Source organism: Scleropages formosus, chromosome 1 (genome assembly GCF_900964775.1).
Source record: "Scleropages formosus chromosome 1, fSclFor1.1, whole genome shotgun sequence".
Lineage (NCBI taxonomy): Eukaryota > Metazoa > Chordata > Actinopteri > Osteoglossiformes > Osteoglossidae > Scleropages > Scleropages formosus.
Window position 1 is genome coordinate 36171902 of NC_041806.1, and position 26732 is coordinate 36198633.

Here is a 26732-nt window from a genome sequence, read left to right on the forward strand (position 1 = left end):
TCTGACAAATGTTGGAAATGCTTATATGATGGAGAATCCTCATCCTTGTCAAGGTTATTTAAGGTCAAACACACACTTCTAAATGAGTTGTCCCCATGCTATTCTCCATTACGCTCCTAAGGTACATGATGCGCAGGAGCGACGCAGAGCTGACACGTAAAAAGCAGAACGCATCAGGCTGAATAGGAGGTCGGATTGCTGACATATTTATATTTTCTGGTATTTTAATGTTCCTGTAAGTCAGTTAAAAGTAATAAAGGTCCTGTGATTTACCGGTGTCCCATCAGTGTTTCCTGCTTTACACCCAATGTTTCCAGGATAGATTCCAGAACACTGAGACCTAACCTGGGAGTGGCTAATAAAAAAAGTGTAAATAAATCAAAGCCCCAACAGCAAATCTTTGATTCATTGTAGCTTTAAGTCAGTTTTTTTACAGAACCTAACCTATGAATAACTCAATAGATGTCTATATTAGTCTTCAATTGATAGTGATATAATGGCTGGATTTTTGGAAAAAATTGACTTCAGGAGTCCCAGTCACAGTTGTGTGCCTAGGCTGAGGACCCAATAAATATGTATTATTGGTTATTTGTATGTTTCTCCCTCCAGGGAAACTCATTAGCAATGAAGAATGTCTACGATGTAGGTCCGAAACTATTTCGTAGGTATAACCCCTAGGTGTGTTTGTGCTCACCTGCACTGAAGGTGTCCACTCGTATCACTCAGAACAAAGCTACTCAACCACAGGCACTAGCTGTCGACAAATACGGTAGCATCGAAGTTTGTCACCATAGTAACCAGACTGCAAGGAAAAATATACTATACATTGCAGTAATACAGCAGGCTCCATTGTCCTGCAGATGTGAAGCACAAATTGTCCTTTTCCTTCATCCTGTACCTGTATTTCTATTATTCATAATTTCTTGAGAACAGGAATACATTGTACTTCAGTACAGAAAATGCTGATCTCACAGCGAATGGAAAACTTCTGGAAAAAACTGTTACTGAACTAATGGAGGTTACTGCTGAAGGCAAATCTGTGCAACTAAGCACTGATGGAAATGCCTTTTCTCTACATTTTACTGGTGAATTGGTGAATCTTGGTATATTTTTATTGAATTTTACTAAATCTCTGTATATTTCATGTGCTCTTACAGGTCAGTTCTTTACAGAATAAAGAGCACTGTCAACATCTAACGGGGACTATTTATTATAGGATTTATATTTTATTACACAGACACACACACACACACACACACACACACACACACACATTGGCTGAAGCCCTTTGTCCCAATTGGGGTCACGACGAGCTGGAGCCTAACCTGGCAACACAGAGCGCAAGGCGGGAGGGGAGGGGACACACCCAGGGTGGGACGCCAGTCCATCACAAGGCACCCCAAGCAGGACTCGAACCCCAGACCCACCAGAGAGCAGGACCTGACCAAGCCCGCTGCACCCCCCCGGATTTATATTTTATTACAATTTTCATAATTTATAATTATAATTATAATTAAGTACTTCACATCTAATATCAATTTAATGACTCAGCATAAATATTTTCCACATGACAGTACACTCATCATTCACTTAACTGAAAAACGGGCTTATGAAATCACACACCGTTCTGCTATAAAATAAATTCAGCGCAACGGTATTTTCGGCCGTTACGCAGTCGTTCTACTCCATCGTACTGTCACAAATGTGCTTCACGTGATCCTGACAAAGACGCAATAAGCAGTAGAACCACGCAATCACGTGCACTCATCCCTATATAGGTGATCCCAAAAAACACAACTCCTGGCCCTGATTATGAGTTCAGAGCAGTGATTTCACACAACAAAGGAAACATGGATGAAGGTGCGTGTGAAACGTGGACTTTTAACTGTGGCATTGTGACCGGTGAGGAATAACAGTGAGGGATTGGGGAAGGTCAATGTGAGGAACATCGTCCCCACGGCCACGTGTGCCACCATCATATAAACAGCTTTAATAACAGCAATACCCTTACACTAATATAACTAATATAACTAAAGCCTTAATCTCACCATCAAATGAACATCAGCCAGCATCAAACATCTGTAACAGTGCACAGCACCTCTGACAGCATAGTTTCCACCTGCGTTGCAGAGTGACACAGGCGTTGGACTTGGGAACTTTATTTCTTTATATCATAAACATCTGTGCGCCAAATTATCAAAATGTCTCCATCCAGTGTACTATATACCATGCCTTACACCCTGTGCTTGCGGAGTGGACACCGGACAAGCAGTTGTTACCAATGAATGAATGAATGGAAGTACAAAATTAAATGACAACCTATACACAGTAATTATTGCTTCACATATTATACGATATATTGGTATGCCACTGTCATACATAAAAGCACGGACACATTTCTTGCCCAGGAACCAAAATAATGTTAATTATACTTTATTACACATATTAAATAATGTTCCCCTGACAATGGGAACGCGCCTATAGTGCTGACTTCACGGAAGCAATTAACCCTGATAAGCGCGGTATAGATGAACAGCTTACTCCATGAGATATCATCCTCAAGTCAACCACTGGGGGACAGTGCAGTAACACGTTGTGCAACTAAATTCAAACACTGTAATCATTTTAAAAGGGAGGCAGAAATTGCAGGAAAAGTTCCTCTCATAGGTTGCTGCATGTTCAGGTGAGACAAAGGCCAGAGTGCGAAGTCATTCTGTTCGGTTGCATATCAAGGACATCCTGCGTTTCACACCAGTCCATCATAAGCATCAGTCCCGAAAAGGCTCCGCTGAAGCTCTATTAAGCACGAGGCAACGCGAGGACTATGAGAGGAAGGTGGCCTGGTCTCACCTCGATTTACTCTCAAACTGCTATGCGAAGAGATCACGTCCGGTCATTCATATTCAACACCTACTTGCCCCTTCAGGGATGTGTGACCCGCAGCTTATCCCAGGGATCCCGGGTAGCCCGCGCACACACACGCGCACCTCATCTGTACAACATGAGAGGAAACGGAAGATTCTGGAAAAAAAAGTCATGCGTGTGCACACACACACGCACACACACAGAGAGAACGTGGAAACGCGCTGTGGGCCAGGACTGTAATGGGTAACCTGGGAAGGAGCTCTTCCCGAAGAGGAGAAATACCGCCTCGCTGACTCCAAGCAATAACGGACGATCACATCCGATGGTGTTGCATCGGTACTGCCTTCTAACAGGGGCCCGAGATATGCCTATAATGTATGCTCTACTTCACCACCGACATAAAAGCATATTTTTGCTGTTGGAAACGTATCCAGGACTGCAAGCTCCTCCAGCTATTGTCACAGAGAGCCCGGTTCGCCGAGAGCACGCTGAGGAACGGTGCAACAAGACGCCCTTACGGTTAATGCTGCAACAGTAGCCATCTTTTCGTAATATGGAAATGGGAGGCGGCACACAGTATAATAATGAGTCTATATACAGCCACTATACTACGGTATTGTACCATAAAAAGTTGCTCTAGGGAAGCGTGAGGCTCTCCAGGCTCACGGCCTACGTAGAGCTCCACCGGCTCTCGGATTCCGAGCTGCCGTTTCGTCTCCCGGTTCTGACTAATCCCAGCACACGACATTTCTTTCCACGCGCCTGTCCTCCAACGGCAGCTCCTCTGCGAGGACATCCGTCCTTCCGTTTTTTTTTGGCTGCCATTGCCTTTCAGACAGTCTGTCGTGACACGCTGGCAATTTCCAAGACGTTTGTCACAAAACGCCAGCCAAAGGCACACTAAAAACTGTACCCTTTACGAAGTCCCGGCGCTCTCCGTGTTGCCTTCTCACTCGTCCTTTAAACGCCGGCTTGCGCTAATAAACGGAGAACCTGGGGCAGGTCCGCGAATTATACACGCTGCATGCATAGTTAGAGGCAATGCGGTGAGAAAGGACAGAGACGTGTAGCTAAAAGCCGCGGATTCCATCCCGAACGGGCCCCTGCTGCGTTACCTCTAAGGAAGCGTCAGTTACGCAACGAGCTAATAGTCATTAGGTTGGGAAGCCGCCACCACTGCATGTTACACAGACGCCGGTCCATGAAGCTTCCCGTCGTTTCACAAGGCCCTACTCGGTATCGGAGCTCTGGGAATTCGCAACCCACTAAAACACGCCGGAACGCAACGGACTCCAAAGCGGCGGAAGAGCCGCCGAAAGCCCCACCGCTCTTCGGTGCGACATCAGGTCGGACCAGCGATGACAGCGCTGTTCTGGACCATCTGCTCCGGTCACTCCAGCACCATCACCACGGCAGGTACGGCAAAAGAACGTCCCTTCTCTCCTGTTCGCGCTCGGCGGAGTGGGGGCGGGGGGGAGCATCGGCCCGCGGCGCATCAGTCTCAGCCGTGGAACAAACGCTCCCATCGCTCGTGAGGTCAGGGCGACCGCGGGCCAACGCTCGACAGATGATGAGCGTGCTGGAGTACAAGAAAAGGGTCTCGTCACTGGAGCTGTTGCGCTCTGTTTGATTATGATTAAAATTAATTTCAAAGGTCAACCGGCCACTTTTTAATCGATATGCACGAGTGCGTTACCTGCCCTGTCGGGGATATCTACAGGACATTTCTGGGGAAAAACAAAGTGTGGAATGAAATTTACTGTAGTAAACGCACTGCCGACGTAGAGAGAACGACGCGAACAAGATTATTAGTGAACAATGACAGCTTTCAAGAAACCGTGGACCTGAACTGCCACTCAAAATGGGCTGGAATAAAGGGTGACTGACGTTAAATCTGTGCGCAAGACAAGCGTGAGGTTTGGAGACGTCCGAGGAGGAAAAATCAGAACTATTATAGCAAATATCCAGCTGTACACTGCACAAGTCAAAAGTGTGAGTTCACTTGCTGGACACCCGTGTCTTTTTTTTTTTCCCCCGAGAAGGATTTGGGTATCAAGTGTGGTGAGGAATTGAAGCACCACATCTTCCCAGCTCTTCTGCAGCAGTCTCCGGAGACGCGGGACACCTTTGGGTGCTTTGCTTTCACTCTTCTCTCCAGTTTGCCTCTACAAGTACTGCACAGGTTGCCCAGGAGTACCAAAACTGTTCGCTGGTACTCTGTGTGAGTGACAGAGCGAGTGTGTTCCACTGATGTGTATTGTAAGTAGTGTATCTAGCAGTGTAAGTCACCACGGTGAATAAGGCGTGTGGGCTGGTAACACTACATAGAGTTCATTGAAAGTTGCTTTCGAGAAAAGCATCTGCTAAATACACACACATACATCATCTGAACCACTTGTCCCATGCAGGGTCGCGGGGAGCCAGAGAGAGCAGGACCCGGGCCAACCCACCGCACCACTGCGCCACTGTGCCCCCCGTCTGCTAAATAGATAAATGCAAAATAAATGTTAATGTAATGTAAACAAAACTGTCAGACTGGATAAAAATGTCATCTAAGCAAATTAATAACAACAGAAATACAGTCCTGAACGTGTAGAAACGTTCATTTTTAGAACAAACCAAATATTTTGAGTTTCAGTTTATTTTTATGACATTTTATACTGCCTGGGTTATATGCAGGTTCAAATCCCACCTCCAGCTGTAGGACCCCTGAGCAAGGTACTTACCCTAAAGTGCTCCAGTAAAATTGCCCAGCTGTATAAACGAGTAAATAATTGTAAAGTAGCTTAACACTGTGAGTTGCTTTGGAGAAAAGAGTCAGCTAGAGGAATAAAAGTAAATGTAAAATGCACGAACACACTGACTGAAGCCACCTGTCCCAACCAGGGTTGCGGCGAGCCAGAGTCCAACCCAGCCGGAGCCTAACCCGGCAACACGGGGCACAAGGCTGGAGCGGGAGGGGACGCACCCAGGACGGGACGCCAGTCCATCACAAGGCACCCCAAGCGGGACTCGAACCCCAGACCCAGCCAAACCTGCCGAGCCACCGCGCCCCCCCTAAATGTAACATGCTGACAATGAATACACATGTTATGTGAATTCCAGCACAGAGAGGGACGTTTCCGTTTTACGTAACGACGGAAGAAATCCAAAACCCCGATAGAGGACGAAGACATTTTTCCTGAGAGACGAAGCTACAGAAGAACGATGAGATACTTTTGAGAAGTAGGTCAAGCCGAAGAGAGAAACATCGCAGCGCCTTCAGTCATCGCTTGTGACCTCTGCTCTCAGCATGATTTCCAGCCTGACCAGAATAGTCCAGCGCATTTCACGGATAACTCGGTGTGAGAGGAGCGGCCCCGCAGCGCGCGGCTAAGACGCGGCGGCGAGATTAAACGCGCGCTCGCAGACGCAGCAGCTACGCGTGGCGTGATGAGCACTGACATATGCGCTTCCAAACATCCGACGCTGCTGACGGAAAACAGAAGGGACGCTGGAACGGATTATCCGTACGAAAAGACGGGCTCTTGGCACCGAGCCCCAGTACAACAAGCATTTCCCGAGCAATTTTATACCCCGGCGTCGACCAGGTCTCTAAAAAAAGACGTACTGTAACTGTAAGTAAGTACAGTGCGCGCGCGCGCGCGCGCGTGCCGAGTGCGGAATACGAATTCTGCTCCGCAGGCCGGGGAACGCGCCGGACCTCTCCGCTCCCGATGCGATGCGAGAAACGCACCTCCGCGCACGTCACCCGCTGTGGCCCTCGAGGGTCCCGCGCCGCCGCTCCCCCGCTCCTCGTCCGTTTCGCCGCCAGCACGGCGGCCTCGCACTCGCGCTCGCACCTGCGGCCCCCTTCCTTCCGCGCCCTTCTCTCTGGCCGTAACTCGCGACACGCAGCTGCCCCCCCGGGGGGGCCGCACCGGCCCGCCCCAGTACATACCGATACTCAGTTCTCGCATTTCCAACAGTGCACGCTGAGCGCCCCCTCCCTCCTTCCCTCCCGCTGCGTTCTGTCTCCGTGCTGCTGTAAGCGATACAGTTACATGAGCAGCGGTCGAGGGCGAGGCTAGGCGAGGCGAGGCGAGCCGCTCCCCGCTCCGTGAGCCCACCCGGCCCGGCCCGGCCCAGGGTCAGCGGCGCACCGCGGCCAACCACCCCGTCCGCCAGCCACGGCACACGTAGTCGTAGTCGTAGCAGCAGCCGGTACAGCACCGCAACATGATACATACGATACACTCAGTGTAACACTGTCCTTCCCCGAAACACTCGCACCGTTCGTTCGTTCGTTCGCAGCACAAGCTAAACTGGGTAAATTATGGCGTTAGAGCAAAGCACGATGAATTCACCGTTAAGCCAAATTTATGCGCGCACCTGACAACGTTGTCAACGACGCCGGTACAGTAAAGTGACCTCCGCTATTGCACCGCTCTTACATTAAGTTACAGTCACACAGACTACGGTATGTTTTCGGCAATTTTCATTGGATGGCAGCCCGGCCACTATTTTGTTCTTGATTACGCGTTTGCACAAATAATGAAATGCTTCTAAGGAGAGCAGGACTCCAACGGCAGCCTGAAGGATTTCACGTGGAAATCACAGCTCTGCCAGAAGACGGGCACGGTATTTCCCAAGATGCCAAGCGGAGCCTCCGGCAGACGAGCCTCGAGAGCGACGGACTCGGAGGTGCTCGCCGGCAAGACGAGGTTATTGGAGCGGGCGAACGGAGCGGCCGCGTCGTGCCGGTGTCCCCGGCGACGCCGCTCCCTCAGTCCGCTAGCTAGAAGAACCAGAGCATCACTCATGTGTCAAAGCGACGAAGGGAAGGACATGAGGAACGCTGCTAAAAATACGCTCGCGCCTGGCCTGGCGGCTTCGCGCTGTCACCGACGAGATGGAGAGGCACGCCGATGTTAAGGCTAACGCCGCTCCTGCTGTTACGCTTCACATGTCGGTCGTTTTCTCATGACTTTGTTCGAAACACACATCGAGATCCAGAATCGATAATTAAAACTTTTTCTCCCCCCCCCCCTCCAGTCTAGTCATCAGCAGTTACCCAACAGTCACGCACGGCAAGACGGCAGGCCTAAACACAGGCGCGCGCCTCCTCGGCGGCGCTTTCCCTCGACAGGCTTCATCGGGCGATGCGACACGCTCGGAGGAGAGCGCGACTCGCCCGGCTCCGCGGTTCCGGCCGGCGGCACGTCGTCGGTGTCGCCGTGAGCAGAGAGGGTGAGGAAACCCCGGCCGTCTCACCCGCCCGAGGCAACGAGGGCCAATTTGTGCTCCTCGGGCCTCCTCGCCAACACGGCAGCGACTCAAACCGGGACCCCCGCTGCAGGGCACGCAGCAGTTCACCGCTGCACCGCAGGGGAGGCCTTCCCGGCGAAAACTTTTTTGCAAACAAATCAATCACTTCTCTTCAACTGGCATGCAGCTGTAATGTTTCCCTGCATACATGTCGATGAAGGCATCGCACAGAGCGTCCCAAGCAGCCCGGCGGGGGAGGGAGACATCAATGAGCACGAAATGAGAATGGCAAACGACGGCATTCTGGTTCCGCACGGTTCCAGTTTGTTCCGGGTCGTGACCTCTGGCCTTTTTTCAACGCATGCAAGTCACAAGGCATACCGTCACGCCGCACGTGTGAAGAGGTTTAGGGCGAGCATGCAGTTTTCAGTTCAGCCCATAATGGTTGTCACATTCAGCGATAACGTCGACATCATACGGTCAGTGGCATGCGCTTCACACTGAACATGGCTGAGGGATTCTGAAACGGAGCCGTGTGATCCGCTCCTTACGCAGGCGGCAAGGCACTGGGGGGGGGTGGGGGGGGGGGGGGATGTACAAAAACAGTGCTGTGTGAGTGTGTGTTGTGGAAAACAAACGCAAGGCGGGAGGAAGGGGGAAAGTGTAGTAAAAGGCATACTTTTCGCAACGGTGTTTCGGACGACTGGACTTTCTTGGGAGATATCTGTGAAGAGAGCAAGAGGATTATTTTCTTGTTTCCCCCTCTTCAAAGATATCTCCTACGGCTCTGGTCTTGCGTGACGTATCAACCCATACTCCCAGACTCCCGATCTGTCTTCCTCGCCCTCATTTCTACTCTCCCGTTGGTGCCTGTGACCCCCCCCCCCCCCCCCCCCCCCGATGCATGTGCTACCAGCATCCCTGGGTGCTGCTGAGATTTCAGAGCAAACAACGGACTTCTGGAGGGCCACCCCCAGCGCCACGGAGATGAGGCAGCAGGCGGGCTTTCGGCCGACGTCCTGCAGCGCTACGGCTCTTCGCAGAAACCAAAGTCTGGTTCCAGGAAGGCCAAAAGAGCTGCTAGCAAACCATCTACTTAAGAAGTGCTTCATTGTAAAAGAAAAAAAAAAAAAAAAAGAATTAATTAATTTAAAAAAAAAAAAAAAAGCCATCATCCGTGCCAATTGTTTCCACGCTACTTTTGGTTACTGTTGCTCCAATCTATAACCTAATAAATGTGTCAGTACTTCCTTCTGTAATTTGGAAAAAAAATAACTCAAAAATACGTGCATCATTTATTCGTTTCATGAATTTTAATCAGTCCAACAGGTTTCTTCGCCTTAAAGAGCAAAGCGGGATTCGCTGCATATTGTGACTGTGAATTAATTCGAAAGACATAATGATTCTTTATACTGTGTTTCATTTACAGCGCAGTAAATGGAGCACAGAGACAAGGACAGGGTCAGCCGGCACACAGGGAATCGCCACAAAAGGGAGGAGGGACTCTGAGAAGGGGACAGTTCACTCAGACCAGGGAGTAACAGAAAAAAAGGCTGAAAAAGTGCAACAGCAGCGACAAAGAGCACCTGGAACGATAACTACCTTAAAAAAAGGAGTTAGTGACATATTGCTCGGCTCACACGCCAAGCGGTCCTAGGACCCGCGTTCCGGCACTGAATATGCATTACAGGCACAGGAAAATTACAAAGAGCTGCACGTGTCAAATTGCAGCCCGACGTGTTGGTATATTCGGTGTGGGATTCTGGTTCTCTTCTTCCGAAGGCTGATTTACACTTGGAAGGAAAGGTGAACCGCACTTTACTTAAATAACTCCAGCTCCAGGGGACTGGAATTGCTCACAACTTCAACACCCCCCTCCGCTGTTATTTCAATACAATCCGTGTCAAAGCACACGTCCTGCTGCACCGTTATGCAAGAGCGGTAGCGTGGAGGAGAGGAGCGGCGCAGGCGTACCTTCATGGGTGCCAGCTGTATGGGGGTGATGTAAGACGGGTCCACCATGGGCTTGGGCCGGTTGGCCGTGTCGGCCAGCAGGCTCTGCCACTGCTGGGGAAGGCCGGTGAACTTCTGCTCCCGCGGGTCAAAGCCCGTGTGCACCCGGTGCTCGAAGTTGGAGGGAGCGGAGATCTCCAGCCGCTTCTTCTTTTTTCCAAACATGTTGGAAAACCTGGAGAAACCTGAACGCACACGGGGGGGGGGGGGGGGATAAGCATGAACGAAACGGGAAAAATACCACCGTCGCACGCACCTGATTGTGGAACATAAGCAGCAGCTCATTAAGGGGCAATTCGGTGGCAAGTTTAGCGTTAGCTGGCTGGCGCCCGTCCCGGGGCTCCGCTGTTGCCTGGCATTTTATAAACGCACTAGTTCCTCCACTTACAACAACATCTGGAACCGAAAGTCACAATTCACATCATCTGTAGCCCCAAAGTCACTTTTACCACTAAATCACAATAAGTAAAACGCTGATAATGTACCCTGGGTGGGACATACTTCATTACTAAGAATAATGTACTGAAAGCCGATCAAACGTCTTGTGAAAAATGACAGTTTACTTTTCAACGCTTATCCTGTAAACATCTGCAACATTTATCTTGTTACTGATCGCAAACACCCACGGACAACAGATACGAGGTGCGAGGACCGCGAAAGCCGGTAGAATTAAGCATCCCTCACTTTTCTGGATGTCTACCAGCTGGGCACATAGACATGTCATATTCTGTCTGTAATAAACAGAGATACAAAGAAAAGGGAAAGCGAAGAGGATCCATCCATCCAACTTCAATAACCGCTTCTCCAGAGCAGGATTGCGGCGAACCAGAGCCTACGGCGAAAGAACCGGGTCCACAGACATCGAGCCGCTGACCGATTATCAGCAGCCAAATTACATATAGCCAGGATTCGCGATGTGTCAGTGTGCAGGAAGAACAAGCAATCTTTTACCGCATTTAACTCTGAATGTATTCCAGAACTGAGTACCGAGGACACAGAGAATTACATAAACAGAAAATTAAAAGTTAGGGAGAGGACGAATTAGTGAAACGGTGCATGCTGTTCATCTTAAGCCTTAGTAATAACGCTGACACAGAAGGTTCCCTCAAAAATAGAACAGGTCGACTACTGTGTCTTTATCTTCTACGTGTCGGATATTGATTCAAAAGAGGCGCTTGCCAGCACTCTTCTGCAGAGAAACAATTGATGGCGTAAGTTTATTTTTCTTTGATTACGGCACTAGGTAGCACTGGGGTGCAGAAACTAGTCATCAGATCCCAGGAGGTCCCAGGAGTTGCTTTAGCAGGATTCATGTATAAAGAGAGTAAGAAGCTGTAATACATGTACTGTAAGTCAATTTAGGGGGAAAAAAACACTTCCTAAGCAATTTGGTGATAAATGATATGAGCTTAAAGTGCTTTAAAGGGTAAAAAGGCAAAGACCCCATCCAAACTTCTGTAGAGTTCGGATTTGCACATTTCAACCGGGCGACCCTTATCTGGACGTGCTTTTCTGCTGGTATTTCAGAAGGAAAAAGATGGCAGTTGGAAGTGTGAGTATAATGAGAGGTTGAGCCACAGCGGTGGACGTGCACTGGCCACTGCATCGAGCAAATGAAGCCTGAGTGCAAATAGGACTGCGGGCCACTTCCTTATGGAACTACTGGCACTGGGGACACCAGGCCAAGTCTGCCTGCCGGCGCTTTACTGCTGGGGAGAAAAGATGAGCAGACAAGAAAAGGCTTTATGTAGTCTTGGCCATCAATTGTTTATAGAGTTTTCACACAGAATGCTTTAAAGGTCATAAGGCACGGGAAGGAAAGGTGGCCGAACGTACTGCAGCCTAAAACTGGGGCTTCCCAAATAACAGCACTTCTAGCAGCTGGAGAATTTATCAAAATGCTCATCCAGTTCACTGTCAAACCCAACGAAGAGTCAACGCTGGAGACAAGGCTGCCTTTCACGTCCACTAGGGAACGGCCGCCACGGAGCAAAGGAGCGAAACGCACTTTAGTGAAAGGCCCTTTCTGTAGGAAACTCTCCTTGCAAAAACAAAGGCGGCTTTGCAGCGGCGTCTCCCTGCCCTGTGCCAGGCTGACCCAAGCGCCGAGCCGACCAACCGCCGTCCCCGTGAATGGACAGATGTAGAGGACGGAGAGGAACCGGTGCTTGTGAGGCCAAGAACCAGGGGCCTGTGAAAGAATGGTTTGTAGTGCCATGAGAGAGAGCGTTTGTACATGACAAGATGGGAAAAAAAAAACAGCCTTGCACAGGCATCAGAGATCATCTGAAACCGCTCATCCCATGGGGGGGGTCGCAGGGAGCCGGAGCCTAACCCGGCAACACGCGGCGCAAGGCCGGAGGGGGAGGGGACACACCCAGGACGGGACGCCAGTCCATCGCAAGGCACCCCAAGCAGGATCTGAACCCCAGACCCACTGGAGAGCAGGACCCGGTCAAACCCATCGCGTCCCCTGCCTTGCATAGGGTAGGTGAAAACAAGCACTGGCTGGAGGACGAAAACGAGCAACGCGTCGCATCAACGGCGTCGTCATCATCCGCAATGCCCAGGCTCCCAGTTGGGGAGCTGTGTGAGCTGATTGAGAATATTCAAGAACAGCGATGACCGGCAAGAGGAATGATTGATGGGAGGGGTAGGACAAAGCCCAGAACTTTAAACATGATCAGTCCAAGTGCACACGAAGAGCAGGACTCCACGCTCCCAGCCATCAGGATTGACAACCCTCACCCACCGCATTCCACCGTGGTGAAACAGTTAGCACCTTCCGCAGCAGACCGCTGCAGTTGTGCTGTTCTCAGGAGAGCCGGCGGAGGTCATGCCTGTCAAAAGCCATTAGGCTCTCTAATGAGTCCTCTCACTGTGCGGGTGTCACCATCCTTCTTACCGTTCGCTCGCTTTTACATTTGGCTCAGTGTGATATGTATTTATTTCCATGTATTTTGTCACTACTTTGCTTCATATTTGCTGTTCTAGCTAGTAGGGGTGGCACAGCGAGTAGCGGTCCTGTCTCACAGCGCCTGGGTGGTGCGAGAGGACGTGGATTCGATCCCCGCTCAGTGCGTGTGGAGTTCGCATGTTCTCTGTGTGGGTTTCCTCCGGCTGCTCTGGTTTCCTCCCACACTCCAAAGACATGCTGTTCTGGTTCCCCCATAGTGTGTGAGTGTTGCAGAGAGAGTGTGTGTGTGTGTGTTCCACTGATGTGTAGATGAGTGACCCATTGTAAGCAGTGTATCTAGCAGTGTAAGTCACCTTGGAATGAGGTGCGTGGGCTTATAACACTACATAGAGTTCATTGGAAGTTGCTTTGAAGAAAAGCCTCTGCTGAAGAAATAAATGTAGCTGTGTGTCACTTCCTCAAGATTAATAGTGTCCATCTATCACTCTATAAAAACTGACAACTTTTTTCTCATTCATTTATTTATATTTTATAAATATTTTCCAGACAGCGCTTTGAGATCAGCATCGGGATCGACACATGCCATATACCGTAAAAGGTATGAGATCACCTATTAGGGGGCAATCCGTGACTTTCACAAAATGACTCCTTTATTCACTAACACTCATTTTTCTTAAGTGCTTGTCCAAGTCAGGGTCTGAACCCTATCCCAGAAACCCTGGGCACTACTTTAGTCAGGACACCAGCCCATCCAACGCTAGCCAAACACATAGATTCACACACAGTTTTAGAGTCACCAGTTAACCTGAAACATAATGTCTTTGGACTGTGGGAGGAAACCTGAGTACCCGGAGGAAACACAGAGAGAGACAGGAAGAACATGCAACCTCTACACAGACTGAGCTGAATTTCAACCTGTGCTTGAACGGTACCCGCTGTGCCATCCAGCTGCTTTCTTTTCTTTTTCTCCAACATCTTTGAGACAATGTCGAATTATATGATTTGCTTCTTTATTGCGAGAAATTTCAATTTTCTTTGCATTATTACATTTCTTGGTGACATCCTTCAACATCCTGAATTCATTATCAGTCAAGTCAGATGACTGATAGCAGTGACAGTTAGGAGATCAACAAAAGGTCTGGGTGACACTAATTGTTGCACCGTTTGTTCTGATTTACTGATAGGGTGTAACTGCGTCTCTCTGAAATTGAAATTAAATGTTGGAGCACTTTTTCCATTTTTACTTTTTGCAAGACATAATCCTGAAAGGACAGCAGCCTAGCAAAACTCCTGAAAGTGCTGCCAATACCATAGTAAAACTGCCATAAAGTACTGAACAATGCAGTATATTGTATATGGTATTTATAGACTTTTTGATGTACGGTACTTTTTATAGACTTTTTAATAAATTTTATTCTAAACATACAGAACAATGCTATTTACAGTGAATTGCAAATTTACAAGAGCATGGAAATCACTACAAAAGAGAAAATCAGATATACTAAAAAGTAAAAACTACAGATCTTTGATATTAAACGTTCTATGATATATGAGGCTAAAAAAACACCACCAAACACGTGACTAAACTGTGCCGTGAAGATACGCTGTGTCGGGAAGGACTGCTGCCGCACATTAGAGTGAACTACCAAAAGTGCCCATGACAACTATAAAAAAAAAAAAAAAAAAAATCCTTCAAACTTATTACAATGTCTATCAGTAATGCACGTGTATAGTTTTATTGGAGTGCAGTTAAAATTATTGCTGTATGAGCCGCTTAATAGACCAGAGAAAGAAAAATAGAAGAGAAATAATGTGAAAAACGACATTTAGATTGAGTGAATAAACTGAGTATAGACGGGAGTGGTGGGGGGGCGCGGTGGTGCAGCGGGTTTGACCGGGTCCTGCTTTCTGGTGGGTCTGGGGATCGAGTCCCGCTTGGGGTGCCTTGCGATGGAGTGGCGTCCCGTCCTGGGTGTGTCCCCACCCCCTCCGGCCTTACGCCCTGTGCTGCCGGGTTAGGCTCCGGCTCCCCGCGACCCCACATGGGACTAGCGGTTTCAGATGAAGTGTGTGTACATGGGAGTGTCAAACAAGCCCTTTACCAGGCTCACCTTGTACCTCGTACCCCCCTCCCCCACCCACGCTGTCACGGTGATACTCAACTCCACAGCGGCCCGCCCAGGCCCACCGTGGTGCACGTACTCTCAGCCGGCCCAACGTTAACCAGCAGCTGATGGAAATACCTTCACTGGCGGAACACGACTGAAGCGCTGCGGAAACTGGGTTAGTGGAGCAGGCCAGAACTTTACTTTCATCCGCCAGACCTCAGATCCAAAACACATTTCAATGACAAAATTACCGATATCAAGCAAACGATTAAAACGGACATACTTCACAACACGGGTCCTGGTCGAAAATGACAAATTCTAGCGGCGGAGAAGGTCGCACGCAAAAACACGCGATGCAGGTGCTCGGAGTGAAGCGACTGCACAATCGGAATGCAACGCAAGTCAACGCTACTCACGCGCTCGTTCCGGAATTACCGTAGCCATCCTCCGGGCTCGGATTTAAGCAAGCCTTAAGCGCCACATGTGGGAGGAAAAGTAGCAAAAGAACAGAAATACATTTTATCACCACATTAACGGTACAGACTGTCCAGCCTGGAACCCACCAGAAATACGACTGGCAGGAGCAAAATGTTCCCGAGCCGAGCAGTTACCGTACAACGCAAGCGTCCTTCCCAGCGCTGCACGCAACGGGAGCGCCCTCAAGTCGGGTTTGGACCCCGACTCTGTTCGGAGGACCGAGCTGGTTTACGCACGCAAGAGGCTGGGAAGCCTCGGAGCTCTCGCTCTCCGCACGAAACCTATGACCTAGATGAAAACATGTTCATTACAAGATTACAGTGCCTGAGAGGACTTAGATTTTTACTTAAAATAAAAAAAAGTGATGCTAGCAGGCACTGGGCGTGCATCAAGGGACGACGCAGCGTCACCGCCTCATTCCCGCAGCTACTGCGGCTCTTTTCTAAGCACCAAACATCCTCCGAAAAAGGACGACTTATCCGTATTCGTTTATATTCATCTCAGATCGTTCCCGCTGCAGCGGAGGACGTGCTGCCGAATGAAAGACGGAAGTTTGGGAACAAGGGGTCGGATTAATAAGCGAGGCGCTTCTGCCTCGGACACGTCGGAACCATCGCCATCTGTCGCCATCTGAAAAGCGGCGGGCGATTCTCCTGTCCGAACCGCAAGGGCAAAAAATGCGATGGGTTTCAACTGGAACGTCCCCAACTTCTCACTCGCCCACTCAGCAGCAGCGAGTCGCTGCCTATTTTGGAGCGCGAGGCAACGACGCGTCGGGCCAGTGGCTCGACCGCGGTGGCCGCAACGGCCATCCAGCTCGAAACGAGTCAATACGTCACGGCGTGTAGAGCGCTTCAGAGAGCACAGACATCCAACCATCAAGCCCACAGGACATCCGAATGATGGTGCTCACTTCCCATCCAGTGGCTGTGGCCCTGGCAACTACTGCAAATCAGCCTTGCAAATACATAATTGCACAGCAAAGCATGTTCGCTTTAATTGTGACCCATGACTACATGAACACAAATCCAAATGCAGTGCTCAACAGCAAAGAGATATGTCAAAATGTTGAGTCAGAGCATTTATCAATATATATGTGCTCTGACGCAAAATGCAACGCACGGAAACGGGGTAGCAGACAGTGTCGGCGTGAGAGCTACGGCGTTGCAGTCAAAGGACCGAGGCTGCAATCTCAGCTCCTTCTCTACTACCTTTGAGCAAGGTACGTACCTTCAATCGCTCCAGTAAGAATGACCCAACAGCAGTATCTTAGTACACAATGCGAACGCTGTAAGTAGCTTTTGAGGACAGACTTAGGTAAATGAATGAGTAAAATATTGCATATGGTGCGAGTATATAAAATGATACCCTTCTGACGTTCTGTGTAACATGGACATACAGTGGTGTAATCTGACGTATGCAGAAGGTGATTTTATGGTATTGCATGCACAATTCAATCCTACATTAACAAGAGCAGTGCACTATGTTTACAGCTCACCTACCCACAAACACACTGTCTGAAACGCTTGTCCCAGTCGCAGGGAACCGGAGCCTACCTGGCAACACAGGGCATAAGGCTGGAGGGGGAGGGGACACACCCAGGACGGGACGCCACTCCATCGCAAGGCACCCCAAGTAGGACTTGAACCCCCAACGCACTTGAGAGCAGGACCCGGTTCAACCCACTGTGCCACCGCACCCCCCGGCTACTCAACATTGTTTCCTAATGTTTTGTCTCAATATCAGAGGTCCAGGAGTCGGCTTACCTGCAGGGAACAGATTCATGGCTCCATCAAGCAGGTGGAACAAACAGCAAGCGAACTGATCGCAGACATTTCGAAGCTGAACAAACACCGGTTGTCAGAATCATCATGGGAAGTTCAAGCACCGAAAGTAAGGGAAAAATTTCAGCAAAGGTATAAACCGCTCGTACGGTTGTTTCTGCTCCTATACAGTTGAATTGATCCCAATGAAGATTTAGCGGAAAAAAAAAAACAAAAAGTGCTGACGCGGACAACTAACGAGAGACAGAATAAGCAGAGACCCTTCTGTTTGTCCACTGCCAAAGAAAGTGCTTCACCAGCACGTCCCGACACAAAGCGCCCTCCTTCGGCCGGCCCCGCATCCCACACGGCCGGCGCCCGTGAGCTCTGGCGTCTGTCGCGAGCACGACTCACCTTCCCCGGCGATCGCGACATCCGGGCCGCTCCTGGCACTCCGGTGACGTAACGGAAGTCGGCAGTGCTCCGGCGTGGCCCGCCGACCCTATCTCGAATTGAGGCAGGAGGGGAGAGCACCTGTTTCAGTCTGTAACGCGGGACTTTGGAGCGAAAGGGCGGCGTCACCTGGGACGATGCGGCGCGGACGGGAGCGCGGCGACCGCGCTCTCTTTGCGGACCTAACAGGAGAAGAACCGGACTGCACGTTTGTGCGTCAAACAGTCTCATAATGACCGTGAAGGGCCAAAATACTGAACTTCAGACCTCTGACACGCAGAAGAGCCAGAAGGCTGTGTCTATTTTTACAGATGCTCCATAAATAGCGGTGCCCCTGTGTTTCCTGCTCCTTCCCGACAGGCCTCCCTATTCCATTCGTTGGCATCGTGGACAAGAAAAGCCCAAATGTCCACTGCACCAGAAGTTGTCTACCAATACATGTCCTAGAGCCAGAGTCTAACCCGGCAACACAGGGTGCAAGGCTGGATGGGGACACACCCAGGACGGGACACCAGTCCATCACAAGGCACCCCAAGCAGGACTCGAACCCCAGACCTACCAGAGAGCAAGAACCGGTCCAACCCACTGCACCACCGCACTCCCCTACACCAATAGACACACACACACACACACACACACACACACACACACACACACACACACACATTTTCAGAACCGCTCATCCCATACGGGGTCACAGGGAACCGGAGCCTACCCGGTAACACAGGGCGTAAGGCCGGAGGGGGAAGGGACACACCCAGGACGGGACACCAGTCCGTCGCAAGGCACCCCAAGCGGGACTCGAACCCCAGACCCACCGGACAGCAGGACCGTGGTCCAACCCACTGCGCCACCGCACCCCCTACCAATAGACATCATTTAGAAAATGAAATTTCCAAACTGAAGCACCGCTGCGGTGAGGTTTCTGTGTGCATATATTCCCCCTGTTCTCGCACCCAACAGTTCTGTATACGCACCCTTTCCTCCAAACTGAACCAATTCTCCTAAGGGAAGCGATACTCAAACTTTGCGCCCGAATCACGGAAGCAAGGTTCAGGTACGACCTATACACATTTTTACATAACGAAGGCGAGAAGAGGGAACTTGGACTGATTTAGAAACTGCAAGAACTAGAGGCACCTTCCAATAAAAAGTTAATAAAAAAAAAACACTGTAAATGGCTTTGAAAATATGTGTATACACAGTAAGGCTGAACTTGGCTTTGATGTATGTGAAACAACCGCACCTACTTAAATTCATAAAATTCAGCAGTATATTCCCAGACAAAAGCACAGAGAGAACAAATGCAGACAATAATCCCACGAGAAAAATGAAATTTTAGATTCCTGCTTTTTTCAGTAATAACGTTTCTTTTTATGTTTCACCTCCATGTTTTATATTGTGCTGTAAATGCAGGTCAGTTGGTCGATTCACGAGCGAGCTGGGAATGCGATGGCAAATAATACAATAAAGAGGATAAAACACCTTTTAATGTCCTTCAGCAATCAAACTGTCCATCGGGTTTCCTCGGTACGTTATCTTTTTCCGCCGGTGCAAACCAGCAGCAAAACAGACGCCCAAGGAAACAGGATGTGAGAATTGATTTTTATTTTATCAGAAGCTGAACCAGAAGCATGTAGCGAATTTCCAGAAGTGCATAAAAAGTTGATACAAAGAAACAGGTAAAACACGTCTTTAAATATAATTTATTTTAACCTCCGCTTCAGTCAAGGGAATGAACTGGCACTAATTATGCAAGGTATGCAGGGTAATCTTAATTGTGTCTCTTCTGCCCTAGAGAAGAGAGAGAAAAAAAACACACAACCCATATGTCCACATGCTCTGTTTTTTAATTAGTAAAGACATTTGGTTTTCAAATTCTCTCTCTCCCGGAGACAATTTCAATGGCCAAAGAGGCCTTTTGTGACGCTACCCATTCGGTTCAGCACCCTCAGCGTTTTCTCCAAATGATCTCACAGCCTGCAAAGTCACCAAAACAGTGAATTCATCTGATTTTTTCTTTCCAAAAACGCATTCTGTATGTTTCTGGCAGCAGGGATGGAGTTCGCATGTAAAATCTGGGAGGCGGGGGGGGGGGGGGGTTCGTTTCGTAAAACGCATTCATTCCAGCACACCTGCTACATCTTGAAAATGAACCATAATTACGCACAATCAATACCCTCTGAGGACATGTGCCAAGTTCTCGTTGTTTTGAACCCAGAGTGTCGCTTGAAAAGGGAATAAGTCTTAGCAGCTGTGGCACCGATTCACCACCACGGTAAGTAAAACTTGCACCCTTTTTCTCAGCTTGTCTCTTACCCGTCTCCCGCTCTCAAACCGAATTTGACCTCGGTGGTGTCGTCGTGCGAAAAGCCTGACCCCTCTTTTACTAGTTACGCGCTGGCAATTTGAAAACTTAATTAATAATGTAAGTGCCCTGTGGCTCCAACACTGGCCCTTCTGCTACATTTTGTTTGGTCTCGGTATTAATGAGGTATCTGCGGGGAGCATTGATTTTGAAACACTCGCCTCTTCCAAACAACTCACATCTTATTGCACCGTCAACAGTTTGTTAACTAAAGCTTCTGTGTCATACCCCCCCACAGAATAATATTGTTAATAAAACTGCATTTTGTGATTTTTTTTTTTTTTACCCCATGAATGTCTACATATCTACACTGATCCTAAAGCAGGTATAATTTAATTGTTGTTGATGATCACGCAACGTATTTGTCGATTTTGACATTTTACTCCAGTAAAATAAGTCCCCTCTATTAGTGAAAACATGTATTTTAATGGAACAGTGATGGACAGGGAATTGTAAAAGGAATATTTTTTATGATAAGTGACCCAGATGACTTCAGGTAGTGATGCATTTACAAATACTACATATGCCTTCTATTCACACAGCCCAAAACTGGAACCTAACCCAGCAACACAAGGCGCAAGGCTGGAGGGGGAGGGGACGCACCCAGGATGGGACGTCAGTTCAACCCAAGCCAACCCCAACCAGGACTTGACCCCCAGACCCACGAGAGATCAGGCCCCAGCCAAACCCGCCGCGTCACTGCATGCCCTGCCTACTACCCGTAACACATTTATTAGAACAAGTAGGTGGAAGCCAGTACCAATTATGCGCCAAAAATGAAAAGCAGCATCAGGTTCCGAGGGCTTGGCGGACAAAGATAGGCCATTTCGAAGAGCCATGAAAGAGTTGATCTCCCCAGCTCATACCTCCTGTATGACGGACAATCCCATGGCCTGGGGAACATTAAATGTTGACTTTAAGCACCTCTTAGACTTTTTGTTGCTAAATGACCCGTTCAGAGAGCCAATCCACATACACACGCGCGCACACTAGTATCTCGTCCGGTGCTATTTCATGGCAATGGTGCACTCATATAAAAAAACTGACCCCTGGAGGCGCTTCATAAAACGTATTCGACTGGGTGTAATATTTTAGAACGGAGAATGGAATGGAAGGATCGCAGGTTTCCACAGCGCAAAATACGTACGAAGGCCGAGCGCAGAAAGAGGGAGCCGTGACAGGAGGCCCTTTGACCAGGATTTGAAACTGTTGTACTTCCTTACAGACACACAGTTAGAAACCACTCATCCCATGGAGGGTTGCAGGGAGCCAGAGCCTAACCCAGCAACAGAGGGTGCAAGGCTGGAGAGGGAGGGGGACACACCCAGGACAGGACACCAGTCCATTGCAAGGCACCCCAAGCGGGACTTGAACCCTAGACCCACAAGAGAGCAGGACCCAGTCAAAGCCACTGCACCACCACATCCCCCTCTTTACTTAGCTGATTGAATGAAAGTCTGAGCAATTAGCAATGGATTAATACAAGGCCACTAACACTCAGTAAGAGTCTGAAGGTCTATTTGTTCAAATACGATCTAGACCAGTGGTTCTGAATCTGGGGTACATGTACCCCGAGGGGGGTACTTACTTCCTCGTCAGGGGTTATGCGAGGTATATTTTGAGAAGTAAAAATAGACCGGGTGTGGAAAAAGCCAACATATTTCACCATTGCTACTGGCTACATGACACCTCATACTGAGGGCAAGATACACATGCTGACCAAAGATTGTCAGAAGCTCTTATAAATCATCTGTATTTTTTTGAATTAACACTGCAGAAAATAAACATGTTCATCCCTGAGGATGCAGCAATGCATTTTCTGTATTTTACCTAGCAGAGACACACTAAAGAATGACTCTCCTAAATCCTATCAGGAGGAAAAATGAAATTATTACCATTTTGAAGTGAGTACCAGTCAGCAGCATAGTGATAAGCACTGCCACCTTACACTTGAAGAACCTGGGTTCAAGGGGCACCCTAACCCTCAACAGATACGGTAAAAAGCACCCATGTGCATAAATGGGCAAACAATTGTTAGCCACTTCAGAAAAGTGAGTGAGCCAGTGTAAATAGTGTATCTAGCAGTGTAAATCACCTTGGTGAATAAGGTGTGTGGGCTGATAACACTAAATAGAGCGCATTGGAAGTCGCTTTGGAGAAAAGCATCTGCTAAGTAAATAACTGTAATGTAAAAGATTGTAGGGGATGTGGTGGCGCAGTGGGTTTTGCCGGGGCCTGCTCTCCGGTGGATCCGGGGTTTGAGTCCCGCTTGGGGTGCCTTGTGATGGACTGGCGTCCCGTCCTGGGTGTGTCCCCTCCCCCTCCGGCCCTCTGCCCTGTGTTGCTGGGTTAGGCTCCGGCTCCCCGCAACCCCATATGGGACAAGTGGTTCAGACAGTGTGTGTGTGTAAAAGGCTGTCAGCCATGTAAAAGAACTTGAAATGCTATTAAATTATTACTTACTGTATATGTATAGTATAGGGGGTGTGGTGGCGCAGTGGGTTGGACCGCAGTCCTACTCTCCGGTGGGTCTGGGGTTTGAGTCCCGCTTGGGGTGCCTTGTGACGGACTGGCGTCCCGTCCTGGGTGTGTCCCCTTCCCCCTCCGGCCTTACGCCCTGTGTTACCGGGTAGGCTCCGGTTCCCCGTGACCCCGTAAGGGACAAGCGGTTCTGAAAATGTGTGTGTGTGTGTGTGTATATGTATAAAAACGCTCTGATCACTGTCCTTATCCTTGCTGTCACTTGAGAATGTATTCATTCCCTTAGTTCATTTGTTGCAATACATTTGTTCCATTTTTCCTGGAAAGAGCCACATGGCCAGAGTGTTTACAGCCACCAATAAAGGAAGCGCCTGACAGCAAAAGCAGCGTTGCTCCCCTTGCGGTTCACTCCTCCAGCGCCAACCCATCTCACGCCGTTCAACTGGCACTTAACGTGCTTTCGTACAGAGCAGATCAATCCTGATATCCACTGTATTTCCAACGAGAGCCTAGTGGGTGGACCTCGCAGGCATTAGGTGTATTTCAAAAATATTCCACAAGGTAAACCGGCAAGCGAGAGACACTCTGGCCGTGCGTCACTGTGCTAAGTGCAGAATGACCCTCCGATCTTCCCATTTACACCTGTCTCTCCTCGGTGCGACGGATGCTCATATCCTGCGCACGAACGCATGGATGGCCGTGCGACCAATAGAGACGTACCGCACGAGCGGGGTACGCATTGAGGAGCGCACTGTTACGGAGCATAACCGCCGATATCACCCGCGTTGGTTAAAACGCACGACCATAGTAAAAGCTACCGCAGTCGCCAGTTCGCCTAATAAAGATTCTGCACTTCAGTTTACTGAGAGTTATGGCCGCCCACCAGACGCGAGAGGCCAAGGTAAAGTGCAACTGGCAATAAGAAATAACGACCCCAGGTGGAACACATGAGAATGATTTATGCCTCAACAGTAAAACTACGATGACAGCATAAGTGGCTTAGTGCGAAACTATTACAGTAAAAATACTGAGTAGGAATTGGACACAATCATTTTAATCCTTGTGCCATTAGAAGTTCACACACACCGTCTGAAACCGCTTGTCCCATACAGGGGTCGCGGGGAGCCGGAGCCTAACTGGGCGACACAGGGCGTAAGGCTGGAGGGGGAGGGGACGCACCCAGGACGGGACGCCAGTCCATCGCAAGGGACCCCAAGCAGGACTTAAATCCCAGACCCACTGAAGAGCAGGACCCGGTCAAACCCACTACACCACCGCACCCCCCTCATTAGAAGTTCAGATAATGTCGAATAATATTTCATCTAAAACTTATTTCCAATTCTGTGTACAAAAAATATGCAATTTCTACACGGAATGCATGAAATCTGAGATGAAATTTTAATTTGGAATCGAATCTTGGGCACGCGCAAGTAGCAAGAACTGCAGACGTGAATGTTTGAAAAGTGCTCTTCAGGGTCAAATCGCCTGTGTTAAGTGGGATGCTGTGAAACGAAAAGAAACGCTCATTTTCACAGGTTCTTCAAGACTAGCGCACCCATGAAATGCACCGGATATTGGGTGGAATTATTAAAACCGGACACAATTCTTGCATTAGAACTGGACAGTTTCTGCATTAGATGCCGGGATATTACTTCCGCATGTCCGCTGAAGATCAGCCACCAGCAACTCACCCATCGGTGAAAGTGGCTGCATTCCTTTGCACGTGACTTCACCGTGTGACGGTCAGCGATGCAGACGTGCGCCGGCCTGATGATGATTCCCGACACTTGGCAAACCGTTTGCCAAGTGTCGGGAATCATCTTACCTGGCTGGGAATCCAGCCACCCTTAGTTCCCCCCTCCCGGCCCAGGTTTTGCTTCCGCTCCTGCCATCTCCCGGCGTGCCGTCACTTACGCGTCAACTTCAGCTTCATTTCTTATATCCCATCTGCCGTGCGCGCCTGCTCTGGGGTGGCTCTGCGAAATCTCGTCGCACCCCAAAGCGCGTGCCTATGTCACATGGCACGCCGAGAGCACGGGGGGTGTCTGACGAGGCAGGAAACAGCCCCATTTACAACACCTCAGGAAGCATTAGGAATTTGCATCTGTAACAGCACACGCCAAGAAAATGCCGTTCCGGAAAAACGAAACTAGAATGTCGGCCACGATTCTGACCGCGGAGGCAAGTGGCTCGTCCGGCACTCCTACGAACAGTTTAGGCGGATGGGCTCCAGACTCATCAGCAGTACGCAGCACTGGCAGACGAGGTCTTCAATAACCTTGACTGTTCCACAAAAGCAATTATACACTTATCTGACACTTTTCTCCAAAGCTACTTATAATTATTTACTCATTTATACAGCTAAGTCATTTACTTGAGCAACTTAGGGTAAGTACCTTAATCAAGGGTACTACAGGTGGGGCTCACACCAGCAACCTTCAGGTCCAATGGCAGAGCATCAACCACTATGGTACAAGCAGCCCTGGTTTTGGTGGTGGACCCATGCGAGACATCTAACAGCAGTTCAAAGACCATACTGACATCCCTTGGCCTCCTGTTATAAACTACACACACATTGGCTGAAACAGCTTGTCCCAAGCAGGGTCGCGGTGAGCTGGAGCCTAACCCGGCACCATGGGGCATAAGGCCGGAGGGGGAGGGGACACACCCAGGACGGGACGCCAGTTCGTCGCAAGGCACCCCAAGCAGGACTCGAACCCCAGACTCACCAGAGAGCAGGACCCAGCTAAGCCCGCTGTGCTACCACACTCCCCCTTGTTATAAACTAGCCCAAGCTAAACTGATTTGTACAAACATCTTATTTACATTTACTCGCACAGCGACTAATATTATGGAATGTTCTACAAGTCACCTCATTCTAGGGACTTACATAAAGCATTAACACTAAAGGTCTAATCTTCAAAAAGCCATCAGTCATGCATGGTTCAAATTTGCATTTATTCATTTACCGGATGCTTTTCTCCAAAGCAACTTATGATGGTAAACTACTTATACTGAGTCACACACTTCCACAGCTGAGTAGCGTTATTGGAGCAGTTTAGGGTTAGTGCCTTGCTCAAGCATACTACAGCTGGAGATGAGATTCAAACCTACAACCCTCAAGTCCCCAGGCAGCAGCACTAACCACTACACTACCAGCTTTACCAAACTCCTATAAAATTAATTTGTTCTCAAAAGTACAGCTCATCTGGACCACGAGTAAAGTCCCACTATGAACATCCATCCATCCATCTTCCTCCGCTTTTATCCGGGGCCGGGTCGCGGGGGCAGCAGTCCGAGCAGAGTCCTCCAGACTTCCCTCTCCCCGCACACCTCCTCCAGTTCCTCTGGGGGAACCCCAAGGCGTTCCCAGGCCAGCCGGGAGACATAGTCTCTCCAACGTGTCCTGGGTCTGCCCCGAGGCCTCCTCCCAGTGGGACAAGCCCGGAACACCTCCCCAGGGAGGCGTCCAGGAGGCATCCGGAACAGATGCCCGAGCCACCTCAACTGGCTCCTCTCGATGCGGAGGAGCAGCGGCTCTACTCCGAGCTCCTCCCGGGTGACTGAGCTCCTCACCCTATCCCTAAGGGTGCGCCCAGCCACTCTGCGGAGGAAACTCATTTCTGCCGCTTGTATCCACGATCTCATTCTTTCGGTCATGATCCAGAGTTCATGACCATAGGTGAGGGTAGGAACGTAGATCGACCGGTAAATTGAGAGCTTCGCCTTACGACTCAGCTCCCTCTTCACCACAACAGACCGGTACAATGACCGCATTACTGCGGACGCCGCGCCGAACCGCCTGTCGACCTGCCACTCCATTTTTCCCCTCACTCGTGAACAAGACCCCGAGATACTTAAACTCCTCCACTTGAGGGAGCAACTCCCCCCTAACCCAGAGGGGGCAATCCACCTTTTTCCGACTGAGAACCATGGCCTCGGATTTGGAGGTGCTGATTCTCATCCCCGCCGCTTCGCACTCGGCTGCAAACCTCCCCAGTGCACGCTGCAAGTCTTGACTTGATGAAGCCAACAGGACC

The 26732-nt window shown here is 49.4% G+C and overlaps 1 protein-coding gene across 5 annotated transcripts in view; it reads right to left on the bottom strand.

The window, feature by feature from the left end:
* Window positions 1-26732, bottom strand: part of pak5 (p21 protein (Cdc42/Rac)-activated kinase 5) — a 61581-nt gene that overhangs the window by 24340 nt on the left and 10509 nt on the right. The window contains exons 1-3 of one of the 5 annotated variants that reach the window (XM_018743899.2): window positions 17394-17808; window positions 10087-10310; window positions 8792-8836 (exon numbers count right to left, since the gene is read on the bottom strand). In XM_018743899.2, the coding sequence (XP_018599415.1) occupies window positions 8792-8836; window positions 10087-10310; window positions 17394-17412 (288 nt within the window). In that variant the 5' untranslated portion in view covers window positions 17413-17808. Of the gene's footprint in view, window positions 1-8791; window positions 8837-10086; window positions 10311-15566; window positions 15871-17393; window positions 17809-26732 lie in introns of those variants that run through there. The other 4 variants (XM_018743898.2, XM_018743901.2, XM_018743900.2 and 1 more) reach the window with 4 other exon arrangements.